Below are 18,283 nucleotides of genomic sequence, written 5' to 3' on the forward strand. Positions count from 1 at the left end.
ATGGTACTGTGCATCACTTGGGTTTTTTTCTTCCCCATGGATTTTATTCTTCTCTATTTCTCGCCATCACTGTTGTTGTTACTGTCCTTATTACTATTTTTTACTTTATTTCGATTATTCAGCTGTTCACATCTCAACCCATGGGTTTTACCTTTTCTCCTTTATTCTCCGCCACATCCAAGCAGGGGGTTTGAGAGTGATCGAGTAGCTGTCTGGTACTTAGTTGCCAGCTTATTCATGAGGTGGAAGAAGTAGCTTGGCATTTCATGACAAACTAATAATGATTGTTAGGGAGAGACTTGGTGCAGTGCACAGCGCTGCAAAGTCAGCGGGTAAGGAATGGCTGTATGCTGGTATGAGACGAGATTGTTTTAACCGTTACCTGAATCCCCATGGAGATTTCTTCAGAGATAATGCTATAGCAGTAAAGCAAATCTGACCCAAATCTGGGATTCAGTCCATGTTCCTATCAGTGTTGTATAATGTAAAATAGTTATGGGATTAATAGAAGTAGGAGCAAATTTTGGAACAGGTGGTGCAACCTAGAATTCTTTTAATCACTCTGGATAAGAAATTTAATATAATGTCACTTGTGTCCTCCTTGTTGCCGCTCTTTGTTGTGTTGTTGTTGTGGGTTGTGTGGGGTTTTTTTCCTGAAGGTTTCTTCACGAGAGATTGTATTGGGTTTGCATGGCAAGGTTTTGTTAGTGGAAGGCTACAGGAGTGGCTTCTGTGAGAAGTTGCTGAAAGCTTCTCCCATGTCCGATGGAGCCAATGCCGGCCAGCTCCTAGACAGACCTGCTGATGGCCTTGGCCATCGGCGATGGTGGTAGTGCTTCTGAGGTAACATATTTAAGAAGGAGGAGGGAAAGAAGTGCACAACAAACTTTGGTGTAAGAGAGGAGAGAGAATATCTCAGAGCAGCAGCTATGCATACACCCATGGGTGGAGTAGGGGAAGGAGGTGCTCCAGGCACTGCAGCAGAGATTTATCTGCAGCCTGCGGGCAGCGCAGGGGGAGGCGGGGGGGGGACCGGCCCGGAGCAGAGCCCCCCCGGCAGGGCCGGGCAGGGCCGGGCAGGGGGAGGCCAGTGGAGTGCCTGTGTCTCACCACCATCATTGTGAAAAGTTTCTTCTTTACATCCAGTTGAAATCCACCAGCTTTCAGTTTAAAACCATTGCCCCTTGTCCTGTCATTGTAGGCCCTGGTAAAAGATCTCTCTCCATATTTCTTGTAAACCCCCTTTATATATCGAGAGGTTGCAAGGAGTTCTCCCTGCAGCCTTCTCTTTTGCAGGCTGAACAACGCCAGCCCTCTCAGCCTGTCTTCACAGGAGAGGTGCTCCAGCCCTCTGGTCATCCTTGTAGACCTGCTCCAGGTCCATGTCAGTCCTGTGCCAAGGGCCCCAGAGCTGGACTTTTTTTAAAGTATTAAAAAGGTATTACAAAGGCTTTTTAATAAAAACCTTTTTAGTCTAGTGCTTTCCCCTCTCCTCAGACAGGATTGTAAGATACATGTGCTACAGCTGGTTTTCTCCTTGCCTACTTCCAGAAAAGCGCATGCATGCTTAATATAATGCAATCTGTTTTAATAAAAGGAGTAAATAATAACAGGAACTTAATTCAGGAAATACTGGGATTTTGTCTATAACATTTTATTCAATCTCTTTCTGGTTCAGGTTTTTTGTGGCAGCTGTTGCAAACGGAAGTGCAAGCTACAGTACATGGAGAAGGAAGCAAGAGTCTGTACAGGCTGTTTTGATGATATTAATAAGGGTAAAACTTTCTTTTGAGTAATTGAAGTAATCTTTAAAGAAGAATAGGTATGGCTAGTGTCTCTTTAACCTTTGTTCTTTTGGGGGAGCTTCACTACTTTAATTGGTGTATATTGTCCTATTCCTGAGATGGAAGAAGGAAGAGAATAATTGTACCTTAGTTGGATTTCAGTTCTTTTAAACTTAGAATAGCAAGCTGATTGGTTTTTATTTAAGAAAAAAAAAAGTAGGTTTGAATTCTGGAGGACTAAATATAAAGTTACGCTATTGGGTCGTCTGTAGCAGGAGTATAGCAAAGGACCATCTCTCCACAGTAGCCTTCTGTGTGTTTCAGGGCCATGCTTCTGCATATTTTCACATGTTGTTTGCCCATTCCATGTAGCTTTCTGTCATGGTATTTTCACAAGTCACTTAAAAGTACTACAGGAGTTGAATCGTAAGGTAAGCTTTTCTTAACTGAAAGCTTTAAGCATGGATGCTTATTGAAACATCAGGAGAAAAAACAGAACTCCTGATTATTGATGTTTAAATAACAAGTTGCAAACATACCAGATTTTTAATATGCCAACTGGATGGAATTTGACTTGATAAATGTGATACATGTATTTGCACCAGGGTCCAGGGATCATATGGTTCAGTGTGGTCACTGCAACAGTAGCAAGATGTACAAGGAGGTCTGTTTCTGCGTTAGGAAGGAATTAGGCAAATGTGCAAGTCAAAAATAAGAAAATGTGACTTTTCTTTTGCACAGTAGCTTGAGTGTTCATTTTTCATAGCTAGCTCACAAATTGTGCACTGCTCTTGCAAAAAAACCCCCAACAAACCAAAGCCACCCATAGTACTGCACTGCAAAGGAAATTTAATCAGTTCTGAAGTCTTAAAAACTAACCACATTTTTTTAGCCCAGGCACTTGAAAGGATGATGAGTCCAGCTGGTCCTGTCCCCAGTTCCAGTACCTTCCCAGAGTATTCTACTGATCCACGTTTGGAGGAAGCCCAGATATCTGGTAGTGCTAGCTCTCCTTCACTTTCTGCATTGTTACCTGTCTCAGCACTTAAACAACCTGGTATTGAAGGTATGCTAAATGTAGTAGAATATGTCTAACACTTTCTGGATCTCTTTTGAAAGAGTTGTTTATGGAATCATGGATGCAGACTTGGTGTAGTGATATTTTTTTGTGGGAAATGGAAACTCTGTGATCTGGGACATGGGGAAGTTACTTGTAGTACCCAGTTCTGATGCTGTGTAGGAGTTCGACCAAGTCTGTCTTAAGTCTCTGTTTATTAAATGTGGATGTTACGGGGTTTTGTCATTGTTTTCTGTTGATATTGTAATTTTTTTGTGTGTGTGTATAGATATTATTGTCATTTTTATAGAGCCTAGGAGGTCTCTGGCTTGTGTTGCAACTGCCAAGCTTATAGCAAAACCAAAAAGTAGTTGTTTAGATCAGAGTTGCTAGGGAGCAGTAGGAGTTCATTCTCCATTTAAATACAAATGATTAGTGACTGAGTAGTGACTTTATTCCACTTCAACATCTGATCTCCTTCAATGAAAAACAGGAATAAGCTAACCTTTTACAGTGTGTTTCATCTTTTAGTTGTCATACGCACTTCATTCTTACTTTACTACAGAGGGAAGATTGAGAAAGTAGCCTGCGTTAGATAGGAATTGATAGATTTGACTATAGTGTGGCAGCTTCATCTGCAACTACGAGATTTTTCTTGCCTGTATTTGTGTGACAGGAGACTGGCTGATGTCAAACTGCCTACTTGTGCTTGGTTCCAGTAAATATGGTCTCTGCCCAGAGACGGAGCTTCATTTTTATCCCTTGCAGCTGTTAGAACAGTACAATAATATAAAGTCAGTATTGTTTTTTTAACCTGTCCTAGGGCTGAGCCAGAAAGAACAGAGGAGAGTTTGGTTTGCAGATGGCCTTTTGCCAAATGGTGAAGTGGCAGATACGACAAAGCTTTCATCTGGACCAAAGAGATCATCACAGGACTTAAGTCTAGGAAACCCTGACTTGGGAGAGATGCATATGGTATGTATTAAGAAGTATCTCTGGGTGCACAAATTACCTCTTGAAATACCTTTCCTTGCTACTGAGGGGACCCCTTACATACAATAATACGACTTTTTCTTCAGACCTTTTGGAATCTGAGCCAGTGTTTGCCTTTTTTGAGGGGGGAGTGACTGTGAAGTCTTTGGGTTGAAATATTCTGTAGACAGTACATCACAAGGAAACCATGTTTGTTTTGGGGTGTATGTGAACTTGAAGTATGGCAGAAAATGAGTAAAGCTGACAACCAGACCAGATCATTACTATTTGTATATGGAGGATCTGAGCAGTTGCTAGGTGTATAGCAGGTAAATCAACCTTAGTTCATGAAGAGTGGGTAATAGTAAATGTGACCTCATTTGAGCAAGGAAGGACTCCAGTAAGTTGCAGTAATCAAAAGGTATAACCTGTTTTCCATTTTGGGGGAAGAGTAGGATCCTTTCATTTGCAAAAGATGAACAATGTCTAAAATTAAAAGCAGCCAGGACAAAGTGAGTGGGAAACAATTAGCTGATGGTTTTTGTATGCATCTTCAGGAGCTCAAACAAAACAGCCCAAAAGCAAAGGAGGTACTTTACCAGGTAGCACAGAATCTTGAGTGTGCTGCCACAGGATGATATGAAGAAGGTCAAAAGTATAAAGTGATAGGAAATGCCAGCAAGCAAATTCATAGGAAGAAGAGGCCAGTTTAGTCATGGTTTTGTCTGTGTGTTTGTGGAGTGTAATTTTTGGAGTGTCTTTTTTTTTTTATTTTGTATCCTTCATTTTTATTTTTCTGGCATGTGTGTTTTCTAAGCAGAGGATTTGCTGGAAGTGGATGCCATAGCAGAAGAACTGTTAACAGGACAAGTTAGAGTTGTTTGGTTTTCTTCTTGTTGCAACGGAAAAATCTTCTCTCTTGAGATAGGATGCAGCTCTGACATACTTCAGAGATTGCAGTGCACCTATTGATGTGTTTGGTCTGAGGTTTTTTTATGACAGCTCATATCCAGATGTGCCTATGCTCATAGCTTGTCATATCCATTTCACTGGGGAAGCGGCGTGGTTTTAACTCCAAACTAGAACTGAATCAGGGTGTGAAATGCTAAAGTTAGCTGTCGATACCTGGTGTAGAAATCAATTACATATCTTCACCTAATGTAACTTCTGAAGAAGTGAGGGGGGAGGGAGGTGTGTGGGAGTGCAGGGGGTAGGAAGAAAGATCCAGGAGAAACATGGTGGCTTTCTTCTTGTTTAGAGGGAAATGCATTCTCAGTATTTGTGATGGATTTCTTTCTCTCTTTGCTTCTAGAAGGCTGGTAATGAAAGTTTAGCTTGTTGTGAGACAAGAGTGTAGATACCTTTTTTATTTTATTTCTTCTTCATAGGCTGCAAACCCAGAGGAAGCTGACATGTTAACTGATGTAAATCCAAAACCTAAGGAAGAAATTGATACTACTACAAGAATAGAGGGATTGTGTCTTCCTGTTCCTTCAGATGATGCACAGCAGGCTGTTCCAGGCCAGAATGAGGTGGTACAGAGTTGTTCATCTGTGCCTCTAGCAACAGAAGAAAGTTCTCCTGTGGCAGAGGCTGAGAAGACTAGCTGCAGTTCAGTTGATCAGACTACAAGTGATATGCCTGCTAGTCCTTTGAGTTACAGAGCCCTATGTGGTCTTGAAAACTGTGTCCGTAAAGAGACAAGCCTTGTTCCTGATGGAGATACACTGCCTCCACTTTTGCTTGCAGTGGGTAAAAAAGGAAAAGGTAAAATATGAGAAAATTATTAATATTTCATCACTTGATGCAAGATTTCTAAATAGGAGCTTGTGTGTATCACTTGTATTTTAATACAGTTCTAATCTTTCATTTATTTGCTGCCTGTTGGATTGTTGGGTAATGAGCATGCGTTACTAAAAAGGTCAATATGTTCTGAAAAGAATACTTCATCATTTAAATGCATTATAGTAGCAACTGTGCTCATTGATGGTAACTGACAGTACCAGCATATGGACGAGGAGACAGCATCCACAGTTTGTCAGTAATTACCAAAGGAGTGGTAGCCCGAGTTTGCACCTTTGTTACAAGCTACTGCTTTATTTTCACATGCTCCTTGAGTCTTAGGGTAAGCTGTTCATTGTTGATCTGTAGCTATTCTCAGTTTGAGAATTATTGTTGCACACTGAGATAGGAGGATGGGACAGTCTTTGATGCACTATGATCTTTAATTTGTGTTTTAAGTGGTTGGCTGACATGTTGAACTAATTTGGGTGTTAATTTATTTAGATCCTCTAGTAGAAGAACGTCCATCTCACCAAAAGGTCACCTTGCTTCTTGTGGAGGGAGGTCCCCATCCGTTAACTTTTATCCTAAACGCAAACTTTCTTGTGAATGTCAAGCTAATAACTTGTAAGTCATGCACGTTTTCTTTTCCATTAAATCCAGCTTTCTTTTTCTGACTGTAAAACAGCATTAGTATGGTGTCTGTCTTTTTAATTAAAGATTCTTCAGAAAAGTGCTGGTACTTCTCAACAAATGGACTACATGGTTTGGGTCAGGCAGAAATTGTCATTGTGTTGAAGTGTTTGCCAGATGAAGAGATTTTTCCTAGAGAAATATTTAAATTATTTATTGGCATCTATAAGGATGCAATGAAAGGTATGTAACTTCAACGTATTAGTTTTTTATTTTATAGTGTGTTCTTGCTGATCTTTAAAGCTGGAAGTTGACATGTAACTTTTCTTGAAGTATTTGTATGTAATGATCCTGTTGAAAAACCCTGCAGTATTAGCCTTGGGTTTTAAACAAATGACAGGAAGAAAAAAAATGAAATTTTTTTGTTTCATACACTTCTTTAAGTGTCTTGTTCACAGGATTTTTGTCGTTATTTGCTGATAGTATGTTGGAGATTCTGGGTGTAAGTCCTTGAGTCTGTGGTTTAGGACATCTGGAACTTCATCTGTAGACGTCCAAACGCACTTACATACATAAATAGTTGAGGTCTGTTAATCAAAGGTCATCAGTTAGTATGTGCTGGAGCATTGCACACTTCAGGGGTTTTGGCATTTGTTTGGGAAAACCTAGTTTTTTAGTTAGGAGATATGGAGCACTCAGTCTGTGGGTTTAGATGTCTGCAGACTTTCTGAAAAATGTGAGATGTACCGTAGGACTTGCAAGCCTTTAGAAGACGGCTAGTTAGGACAGTTTCCTTGATGGTAGTGTACTACTTCTCCAGATGTGCAAAGACTCTCCTCTGTCTCTCTTCCTACAGGAAGGCTAATAAGAAACATGGAAAACATAACTTGTACTGAAAACTTTCTCGGCAACAAAGAGCATGGAGGATTCCTGTTTGTTTCCCCAACGTTTCAGAAACTTGATGACCAAATTCTACCAGATAACCCTTTCCTTTGTGGCATTCTCATCCATAAGCTGGAAATACCCTGGGCAAAAGTTTTTCCCATCCGTTTAATGTTGAGATTGGGAGCAGAGTATGGGGGTAAGTTTTAATGCTTGAAGTAGCTGGATAAATGTAAAATTCCCCTTGGAAAATACTGGTTTTCTCAGACAGGCAAGATATTTAAAATCACCGTTGCAGTGTTTGTATGTTACGCCTGTGTAAGGCTGGTGTTCCATACATGTGAAGCTACCTGTTCAGACACTTGGGAATTTACACTGTCCTGCTAGACTTCCTTGATTGGATTTGGTTTTTTGCCTCAGCTGATGAGAAAGCTAAGTAACCAAAACTGACAGTCGTAAAGTATCAGAATGCCTGACTTCTGTTGTCATAGAAGGATTTGAAGGAAGTTCACAAGGCCAGTTTACAACTCTGACAAATTGATTTTTTTAATTGTTACTGAGATGGTGTATACTGGCAAAATAATACGGCTTCATGAACGGAATAAAGGTATTTGTTGCTTATAAGGGTAACTTACTCATTAATACAATTGGAATCTCCAGGCCTGTAAAAATGCACAAGGCATTCTTTCAAAGTGAGGTGGATAGAGAGCATGTAAATGTGCACCACCAGAGGTTGTGCAGTGACACAACCTCCATGTGGGAATTAACCCTCCACAGTCTGTTGCAGGCTCTCCCAAGGAGACTTACATTGAATGCTCCAGGCTCACCGGAGGAGGAGTGTTTATGCAGATTCCCATTGCCTTGAAGAACAGATAAAGCTAGGTGGAGCCAGACCTGAAAGAGGATACTGTCCTGAATGCCTTCTAGAGTTGCTTGTGGAGTTGCTTGAATAATGCAGACATTTAATTTAGTGATGTAGGTGCTGTTTTGTTTGTTGTTGCACTGCTGCTTATGGTGTAGAGAGCAGGAGTTCAGAGAAGGTGCAGATACAGCAGTTGCTTAAGTGGAATGGATTTCTAAAACGTATCATACACAGCTTTCCTGACCTGGAGACATTTGTGATTAATAAGCCTACCATGCTAGAAGCTGCAAGTCCATAAATAGGTATCACTTGTTCATTTATAGATTTTTTTGAGTCAATAGCAGATTTCTGCTGGCCAGGCTTCTGTCTGTGTGTTGACAAGGCTGGTGGCTTCTTTGTCACTCCTCTTTCTCTTACCAAACTACTTGTCTTTTTTTTTTTTTTATTATTTTTCTTTTCCCCCTCTTTAACCCATTTTGCATCTTTGACCTTACAGGCCTGACTTTGCTATGTTATTTGTTTTCTTTTCGAATGGCTTCATACTGTGGTCTGCATCTCATTGCATTCCCTTGTTTCCATCTGCATGTGTTTCCCATTGAAGCGATGGGACTTTAAAGCCTGTTGCTTTGTATGAACATCCTCGTTCACTCTATTTTTGCTTATTGATATGAAGTGGTACTTCACTTTGTATTATAGGATATTAATCTGTGTGGTGTTCTTGTTCAAGCAACTACAAAGCCTTGCAACGCCTCCCGCAGCTGTTGACCCCAAGCCTGAGCTGAGGATGTTTCTGTCCAGACCACCTATTGCAAGAAACATAGCTGAAAAATCACATGAAACAGCCACAAGTCTCTGCCACAAAATAATTGCCACTAGGAGAGTGATTCTGTGCAATGACATTGCAGTAGGATTTGACTATAGGTGGGGAAGCCATGCAGTGGGCTGAAGCACAGTCTGTGACAGAGGATCAGGCGGTGACTCTAGTTCCTTTGGCTGGTCAGATACTGAGCTTAAGAAACATCAGCTGCAGCTGAAAATAAAAATAAATACTTGGATTAGTGAGTTCTACAGTTGTTCGTAGGTGGATGTGACCTTTTCTTTTCTCTTTCACCCCGACCCTAGTGTATCCAGCTCCTGTAGTAAGTTACAGGCACCGGAAGCCACTCTTTGGAGAGATTGGACACACAATTATGAACCTACTTGTTGTGAGTAAATGTTTTATTCTCTTCCCTTCCAGTTGTAACTCTAGGTGATGTAAAATACCCTCAAAACTCCAATTCTTGAAAGCAGAGTTATTTTTGGCAAAGATACAGGAGTAATATTTTTGTCCTTCAGACCTGACTTGAAACTTCCTTACCAGAGAGGGTGAGCAAGTTAGGAGAGCTTTATCTTTCACGTTATGTTGTTGCACATCAGTTCTGGTAGTAAGAAATAGCTTTCAATGAACGAGAAGAATTCACGCTGAAGCTGGTAGCAATCATCATCTGGTTGCATTTTCCACTTCCAGGCATTGGTGTGGTGCACGAATTGTAGTCTTAAGTCTGACTTTTTTTTTTTTTTTTTAATGTGAAGAAGGGCTTGGCAGGCAGATGCTGTGGTGGTAAGTTTGTGTGACAAAGTAATTACTCTTATCACAGTTAACCAGTGTGACTGTCATATGTGTAGAAGTTTTTGGCAAAATGAGCCAAGTACACAAAGTCTGGAGTTTATGCCATTCCCTGAGGGAAGTTTTTCCTCTGTTACCCGAATAATTTGGTTTAAACTTCCAGTAAGCTTTTATTTCCTGACCAGTAACCTTCCTCTTCGGATACTTACATAGAACTTGTCCTTAATGCTATGATGAAAAGTGCTGTAAGGCTATGGCAAGAATTGCCTGTATTGTTTAGGTAATCACCAAGTCCTCTCCTAAGGGTTCCAGGACCATTTGCAGCTGTGATGAAGGACCGTTTGCAGCTGCAATGACACTGCAGTCTTTGGCCCCTCTTTCCTTCTTGCTGCTGTCCATATCATTACATAGGGCATCAATCAGAGGAGTTGCACCATCTAAAAAACAGCATCTTTCTCCTCAGTGGAGGAATCTTATATTTTGGTTCCGTGAGCCAGCTCCCTTGCCAACTGGTGAAGCGCTAGTACCAATGTGGAATTGCATCTTCAGTCTTCAAGGAATCTTGCTGTTGTGCTGCTGGTGAAAGGGACTTCTGTGGAGTTTATGTTCAGCTAGATTGGAGTTACTCTGGTTCTACATAGCTGTGTCTGTAGTGCCAGCTTGAAGCAGGAGGTGGGATTAGGTGCTTCTTGGCAGAACTACTTCTTTTGACACAGTAGGAGTGTTAATCATAAGGTGACTGCAGAGTGTTCTTGGTGTTGCATAGTTAACTAGCGGTGGTGCAAATTCTCAGTGAAGGATTGTGTAAAATCTTGTACCATGCAAGCGACTGAGGAGTGGCAAATGATGGAGGCAGGGGGCACCTGTGATGTAGATCCTTAAGATTGCTAACACAATGCCCATTCAATTGAAATTTCCAGTGCAGTGAGGTATGTTCATAAATACCCTTCTTGGTAAAGCAGAGCTGATTGAGGAAGGTACTGATAACCTGGCTCAGGTGATAACAAGAGCCTTTGCTAACCTCTTCTCAGCTGAGCTAGTAAAGGCACATGAAACCATTTTATACCTCTTGTCATTCTTCAGGGATAGAACAGGGTAGGGAAATGTTGCAGAAGAGGCTGAGATGATGGATGTTAATGGCTGTCAGAGAAAAGTGTAAGGAACAGTGCGGTACTCGAGCTATAACCACACAAGTTAGAGCTGTAGGTGTCAGGGTATGAGCCTGGAAGCAAACTGACCTAGATGGTGGCTTCCATGCTTTTGCTTTTCCATCAGAGTGAGGGTGTTGAAGTATTGTGTTCCCTAAAACACTCTTAAGACCCTAATGTGCATGAAGTGGCCATAGTCTAAATACCCCACTGGTAAGTACAGCAACCTTGGTCAGTGCTGTAAATTCATTAATGTGTTCACTAAGGTACCCTTCATGTACACCCCAGCAGGAAAAACGTGATCACCAAGTCTTTAGCCACCCTTACTGTTTTAGAAGTCTTAGAGATGTAATGTATTTAAAGTACTTTTATCTAGGTGATATTCGTTGTAAAAGGTAAGAAAATTATACTTGATTGTCTGCTAGCGTAAAAACTTTGCCTGTTACAGGACCTTAGAAATTATCGGTATACTTTGCATACCATAGACAACCTGTTTGTTCATGTGGAAATGGGTCGAAGCTGTATTAAAATACCCCTAAGGAAGTATAATGAGGTGAGTAAAACAATCTTTCTAATCCAAACTGCTTTAGTCTTTATTTTCCATACAATACCAGTCACATCTTTAATGTGAACTGTAAAAAAGTGGGAGGGGAAAAAAAAGAAAATAAAAAGGGATTGGGAGTGGTTCTTCTAGATGGTAGTGTTTTTATTCTGCAGTGAGTTTCCAGCAGTCTGGCAAGTGAGTTCTCCACTTGATAGCAGCTCTCTGGATTACTTTGCTGTTTGCTGTGCAGAGGACTCTTTGAAGTTTGAGCTGATGTAAGCATGTGATGGGGGGAGGGGATGGCATGAAATTGTCTGAGCAGACATTTCCATCTTCCTGGTTATGTTGGAAGGTGGGTAATGATAAGCGAAAAGTTGAGCTTTAGGATCAGTGTTAAATGCAGACAAATCGGCGGTTTCTATGAAGCCTTTTAGCATGTATTGTCAATGATTCTCTCTGACACATTTCCTGCTGATGGTGTTTTGCTTAACTCGGAAAGAAAAAATGAAAAAATCTTGCCAGTGTGATTTTTACTACAAATGACTCACTCCAGCTTTAACAGAAAAAAAAACCCTGAATAATAAACTGTGTGAGGCTTAATGCACATTTTAGCCTTAAGGCCAATGGAATTCCTACAAGTGATACTCTGTACTGTCCAGTGGTACTCTGACTTAATCCCTGTCAACTGAAGTAGCATTTTTGAGCGTGCTTAGTGTTCCTCCAGCTAGTCATGGCAAACTGCATTGTTCAAACTCCCTGGAATTAACTTAAGTGCATAGTTCTTGAGATTTGTTTTGTTCTTGGGATTTTTCCAGTGTTTTGTATTTAAAATGAGTACTGCAAAGTGAGGTTTGTCCACTTAATGTCAGATTTTGTGTTGACAGGTAATGAAGGTCATCAGTTCTTCTAATGAACATGTAATTAGTATTGGAGCATGTTTTAATACTGAAGCAGACTCTCACTTAGTCTGTGTGCAGAACGTGCATGGCCTTTATCACACACAAGCAGTCAGCGCTACTGGACATCCTAGGAAAGGTAAGCTGTCTTGTTTGACCTGTGGAGAAAAACTGTATTTTTAGAGCAGAACTGTAAGTTCACTTCTAGCCTGCAAGGAAAATAAGTATTCCAAGTCAGTTGTTGAGAGCAAAGGTTCAGTATTCAAGCACCACAGTAATTTAAATGCCAAATAAAAGTGTTGCTGATTTCTGTCAACACTTAGCTGCTTTTTACAGCTGCTGTATTAAATGGAGATTAATACTTTCTTCCTCATTGTTTCCAGAATGCTACTAATATAGCTTACGCTTTCAGAGACTCCTTATGTAATTCAAAATCTAAATTTAATATTAGCATGAATTGTGTGTTGTATTTTACATAAGTAAACAAATAGTCTCCATAACTGAGTGCATGGAAGTAACATGGAGGTAACAGTGAGTTTTTCTGTACAACACCTAGCAAACTGGTAATGACCACCTTTACAGAGAGGAGTGGAGAGAGGTACCTAAGAGAGAGGTGCAACTAACACATGAATACAAAGGTCCGTAGCATGGGAATTCACTTGTGTCATCTTTTATTTCAGTTGCTTTTAGTACTGCTGAAAATCAGCTAAACTTAAGGAATATCTTCTGTAAATAAACTAAATTTACAAGCCAAGTAGCCTGTCTGTTTTAAAGGACAGAAAGAACCAAACGCCAACCAACCAGCAGACCAAGCAAAAACCTGCACCACTGTTTCTTCAACCATGTCTCCTCTTTGTATACAGAGCTTTTTCTGGCTCGCCCGTGTTGGCTCACTGCTGATATCTTAGAAGGATGCTGTATGCGCTTACAGAATAAATCAACAAAGCTGGTCTGTTTTGCCAAGGTCTGACTAGGAAAAATTCTTCTTTCCTTACAGAGTGTGGTGTCCTGTCAGTAAGGGATTTCAGTTAGCAGTTTCAGTGTAGAAGTACCTTTTTTGCCTGTCTTTTTAAAAAGGAATGCAAGTTAAACATTAGTAATGACAAATGTGAGTGATATGAAGTGGGTACTCACTTTCTTCCTACGTTTTATAGTTACAGGTGCAAGTTTTGTGGTGTTTAATGGAGCCTTAAAAACATCTTCAGGATTTTTAGCTAAATGCAGTATAGTTGAAGGTGAGAATTTTCTCCTGTGTGGTTTCCTTGTAAGAGTTTGGGTTGGGTTTTTTGGCGGTTTTTTTTTTGGGGGGGAAGGGGAAAAATGAAAAAAGCAGCAGTCTTGCATAAGATGTTTATTTCTCAGTAAGCAAAACTTTTCCTTTTCAGGATTTTTCCCTTTGTAGAAAACCTACTGCAGACAAATGCTGTAGAAAGAACACGTTAGTTTACCTACTTGCTTTAGTCCATGCAAGTCTTTCCTGTACAGTTGCCTATAGCTAGGACAATTTTCATTGCCCTATTGATGAAATACATATATTGACGCAGAAATGCAAAAAACTTGTGAGATTAGTCTTAGATTGACCTTTTGCTATTAGTTCTGTTGACCAGAAAGTTTTTCATTACTTCCTCTTTCACATAACATTTAATGCTATAGTTGGGGAATGGAGTCCATGTGAATATGCATTTAGTAACGAGCTGTAGGAGAGGGTTGGTCCCACTAGAATTTAAGCCAAGTTTCTACTAAAAAGCTGTGCTACTCTTTCTGTAGAAAAGTTGGACTCTTAACTGGTTTTCTTCTAGATGGACTAATGGTACAAATAACGCCAGAAACGATGGAAAGCCTACGTCAGGCATTGCGAGACAAGAAGGACTTTAAAATAACTTGTGGCAAAACGGATACAGGAGACATAAAAGAATATGTAGATATTTGCTGGGTAGAAAATGAAGAAAAAACAAACAAAGGGTAAATGTATTACCAAAGCAAAACATCTGAGAGAAATCTTGTTCCCAACTTTCAAATATCCACCTTTAATTTCTTGATATTAATATAAGATATTTCTATTGAAAGAAGGCACTTAATACTAAAACCCAAAAGGGGATAGAATGGTAAACTACCTGCAGTCCTCTAGATGTCACTAATGGAACAATTTTGCTTTTGGTTCACCAAAACTTAAAATCCTTGTCTCTGTTTGGGAGGTTGACTGGAAAAGCAAGTGGACCCTCCATTTCCTTTGAAAATCCTCTATCAAATCAGCAACCAGTTTGTGTGAGGATGCAGTTAATCCCTTTAAGCTTCCTTGTGAGGGAGGGGCTCGGAAGTACTTGCCTACTGCTGGCCCTTGGCCAGTCACTGCTTGGAGTGCCAGTGTTCAAAAAAGCAAAAGGAGATGCAAGACATCTGTATTGGATGAGATTTGAATGCTTGTTTATGTGGCTTCAAACTTTAATTATGCATCGCTAATTCCAGACTTGCCTCATGTCAAGTTGTTTCTCAGGCCATGAGTTTGCCTTTTTCTGTGGCTTCTCTGACCAATTCAAACAAACAGTGGCTTTACCGAAGACGGTCTATATCTTCTTAAACCTGTAAGATCAGGTGTTTATGCAGTATTGTTTGTTCCCTATTTTGGATTTTTCTTTTTTGTAGCATCAATATTTCAATGATACAAGACCTGTATTACATTTTGTGGTAAAGCTGCTTCAATAGCCTTTAAGGATGGCTAAACATTGAATAACTGGTATGAAGTAATAATCTGAATGATAAAATGTTGTTTCAGTTATTAACTGTACTGCTGTCTTCCATAGAATTTTAAGCCCAGTCGATGGAAAATCAATGGAAGGAACTTGGAGTGAAAAAGTAATACAAGGCAGAGACTTCGAAAAAGAGGGGAAGGTTATGAAGTGTACCCAAGTTAGTATATTACATTGTTCTTGAGCCTTTTTGCTACTTTTTAGAATAGGTGGTAAAATGCTCATGCTAAACGATACTACTAAAGAAACTAACTAACCTGATGTATAACCCATTCTGATAGGCAGAACATTCCCCATAGGTCTTTGGTAAGTTTACGTACTTTTCATTTTTCTCCTCTGCAAAAAACTAAAAATTCTATTGGCATTGACAGGTCTAGAAACAGGTAGGTGCTCCCCAGGTCACTTCAGTGGTTTGATTGAATAGATGAAAGACAAGAACACTTTGCCAGCAAACAAGCACTGTAGCTTGCTCTGCTCTGCATTATATGTCTATTGAATTACTCTTCTCCTTCTTTACTCGTAGAACCAGGCTGCTGACTGTCGTTATCCTTTCCGTAATTTCAGGTATACTATTTTCTGAAGAACCATGAACTATCCAGTCCTGTTCCTCCTCATCAGTTTGCTGAAGAGATTGCTCTTGCCTGCAGTACTGCTCTTTGCCCACACCTTAAAACCTTGAAAAATAATGGGATGACTAAGATAGGCCTGCGGGTTGCCATTGACTCAGATACGGTAATCTATTGACTTTTGTTGCAGACACTCCATTTCAACTGAAATATCTTTGGATATTTGAGAGATCTTGGATCTCTTTCTGAATGTTTTTGAGTTTTTTGCCCTAGCCCAGGTGCAGGCTGAGAATGAAATTTTGTGAAGCAGCTGTCTTAATGACTAGTTTGTCTTAAAAGTCTCCTTATTCTGCCCCAAATGCCCTCATAGCTAGCTGCTTGCAGTCTTACCATGCCCCAAATGCCCTAATAGCTAGCTGCTTGCAGTAATCCATCAGTCCTTGCCTAGTTCTCAGTCTCTCTGGCACTCATATGCCTCCAAGGTGAGTCAGTTTAGAGAAGCATGGAGCCAATTTTCTGATGCTTTTCTCAAAAGTAGGCAGTTTTCTGCTGGTTTTGCTCCCAGATGCTCAGGAAGGGATGTTTGCACAGAAGTCTGTACAGCAGGAAAGGACAGGTCTGCCTAGGTGAGGATGGAAGAGGGGGAAGGCAAGGCTCCCTAGCACATGATGCTTCTAGGAAGATTACAAAACTGTCAAACAGTTCAGTTCTTTGCCTCTCCAGGAGTTCTTTGTTACACTGCCTTATGTTTCTTGAGAGAAGCTGAAAATACAGTCCTGAAAATCTACTTTTCAGTAATATCTTTTGAAATTAATTTAACGGTAACTGTGATGCCAGGATATGATGGGATCAATCCTCTGGACATCAGACTGAAGCAGTCTGGGACGCAGAGGACGTGTGGCCCTGAAAACCCAGGAGAGTGTTGCATGCCTCTCAGTGGCAAGCCTGAATTGGTCATGACTGACCTCAAAACCCATCCAGTTGCCCGTGTCTGAATGTTAAAGTTTGTCACTTGGTGCTAACTGAAATACTCTTACAGAGGTACTGCACTTGTGTTGCCTTGTTCAAACAGAAAGTGTTAATACCAGCTTTTGTATGTTTTCCTTGTAGGTTGAGTACTTGGCTGGATCTGGAGGCCACCTTCTTCCACCAAACTATCTGAACGACTTAGACAATGCTTTGATTCCTGTGATCCACAGTGGAATGTCAGATCCTACCAGTCTGCCGTTGAAAATGGAATTAATATTTTTCATCACTGAACACCTGTATTGATGAGGCTGATTACAGGCAACATACTGATTTGCTAGATCTGAACACCAAAGTTACAAAGCTACAAACACTAAAAGTGTTAAGGTTTCTAAACCTGTTAGGTTTTAGTAGGTTTTCAGGCTGTTTTTCAAAGCCCTCAAATTCTCTCTGGTTTCTTTACCACAGAAGAGTTTGTGCAGTTTATCTTGTTTCCTGAACTTCTGGAAGTTGACACTTAATACAGGTGCCAAAGAGGGCAGGTTCTGTGATCTCTTTACACACTCATAGCATTTACTGCATGTAGTGGTGTGACTGTAAGCCATACTATCTTTCCTCTCAGCCTTGGTTAAATGCATTACGAAACATCGCCTACGGTTAGATCTGATCTCTGCAGCATGTGTTTTCCGTGTGCAGATGAGCAAAACACTGGGGCAGAAGCTGGGGCACAAAACTTTTTCTTGCCATTTGAGATTCAAATGCGAGATCGTGTAGCTGACAGCAGGCTTCCCGTGTCGCTGCAAAATACAAGTGCATGCCTTCTGGCACTTGTTTATGACTGGCACGAGGAAGAATTTTACTTGTTTGTGAAGACTTGGAAATGCTTAGCATTAGGATATTCCACTGGTGCTTCAGGAACACATGCCCAGAGTTAATTTCTTTTCTAGAGTAACTGATTTCTTTCTTACTTACCTAACTTAAACAGATGCTATTTTTATAAATAACTGCAACTTTTTCCTTACTGTTTTTGAAGTCCTGATGCAGTTTGACCTCTCGAGGGTTAAACAAAGAACCAGATTATCCTTGAGGCAATCTACATGTAGCTGTACATCAGACCAGGTTCTGCAGTATCTTTTCTGCTCCAGTCTGCTGCTTTTGGCACTTCCTGGTAGCCACCTCTACTTTCAGGGAGAACCAATGTATTAAGTGTGGATTTTCATGAATGCATTGATTATAATTTTTTTTTCAAATTTTTTATCGACGGTTTTTTGGTAAACATGAGGTTCTCGCACGGTAGTATTTTTGATACCGGGTCATTAAGATCTATTTAGGTATTGGCAATGTATGCGATTTGTACTGAGGGTTGGGTGCACCGCAGCAGGGCTCTGGTAACTGTCAGGCAACGGTCGAGAACAGAATCCGAACTGGATACGTAGAAGGTGCATATTGTTTTCAGTAGAGATGCTGGCGCAGTTTTGTAACGAGTATTAAAACGCTAATGCCTTCTGGATGTTAAAAGGGGATATTTTCTGGCTTTGTATCAAAAATAACGTGTAACCAAAGCTGTCCTGCTCTGCTGTCACGTCTGCTTTCAATGGCCGGTTCCGGGGGGGCTCTGGCTGCGGGTCTTGCCCTGGGGGGTGCGGCCGCGGGGTTCGGCTGGCTGCGGCAGCCCCGCAGCGCCGGCGGGACGCGCCCCCGCCTGCCCGCACGGCGGAGACCGAGCAGCGGGCGGGGGGGGCGGCCCAGGTCTGTGCCCCGGCTGCGGCCGGCCGGTGGCGGCTCCCTGCGGGTAACCGCCGGCGAAGCTCCTCAAAGGCCGGACGGCGCCTGGGCGG

At 41.0% G+C, this 18,283-nt stretch overlaps 1 protein-coding gene across 3 annotated transcripts in view; it reads left to right on the top strand.

Annotated features, from left to right (window-relative positions):
- ZFYVE16 (zinc finger FYVE-type containing 16) overlaps positions 1 to 18,004 on the top strand; it is a 32,504-nt gene extending 14,500 nt beyond the window's left edge. For all 3 annotated transcript variants that reach the window (XM_040580663.1, XM_040580661.1, XM_040580662.1), the window contains 15 exons: positions 1,679 to 1,775; positions 2,677 to 2,850; positions 3,665 to 3,816; positions 5,202 to 5,580; positions 6,100 to 6,222; positions 6,316 to 6,471; positions 7,085 to 7,309; positions 9,095 to 9,177; positions 11,175 to 11,279; positions 12,155 to 12,305; positions 13,321 to 13,401; positions 13,966 to 14,128; positions 14,968 to 15,073; positions 15,478 to 15,645; positions 16,590 to 18,004. In XM_040580663.1, coding sequence (XP_040436597.1) covers positions 1,679 to 1,775; positions 2,677 to 2,850; positions 3,665 to 3,816; positions 5,202 to 5,580; positions 6,100 to 6,222; positions 6,316 to 6,471; positions 7,085 to 7,309; positions 9,095 to 9,177; positions 11,175 to 11,279; positions 12,155 to 12,305; positions 13,321 to 13,401; positions 13,966 to 14,128; positions 14,968 to 15,073; positions 15,478 to 15,645; positions 16,590 to 16,751 — 2,325 coding nt within the window. In that variant the 3' untranslated portion in view covers positions 16,752 to 18,004. The remainder of the gene's footprint in view (positions 1 to 1,678; positions 1,776 to 2,676; positions 2,851 to 3,664; positions 3,817 to 5,201; positions 5,581 to 6,099; positions 6,223 to 6,315; positions 6,472 to 7,084; positions 7,310 to 9,094; positions 9,178 to 11,174; positions 11,280 to 12,154; positions 12,306 to 13,320; positions 13,402 to 13,965; positions 14,129 to 14,967; positions 15,074 to 15,477; positions 15,646 to 16,589) is intronic.
- The last annotated feature ends 279 nt before the right edge of the window (positions 18,005 to 18,283 follow it).

The sequence above is a fragment of the Falco naumanni genome, chromosome Z (genome assembly GCF_017639655.2).
Source record: "Falco naumanni isolate bFalNau1 chromosome Z, bFalNau1.pat, whole genome shotgun sequence".
NCBI lineage: Eukaryota > Metazoa > Chordata > Aves > Falconiformes > Falconidae > Falco > Falco naumanni.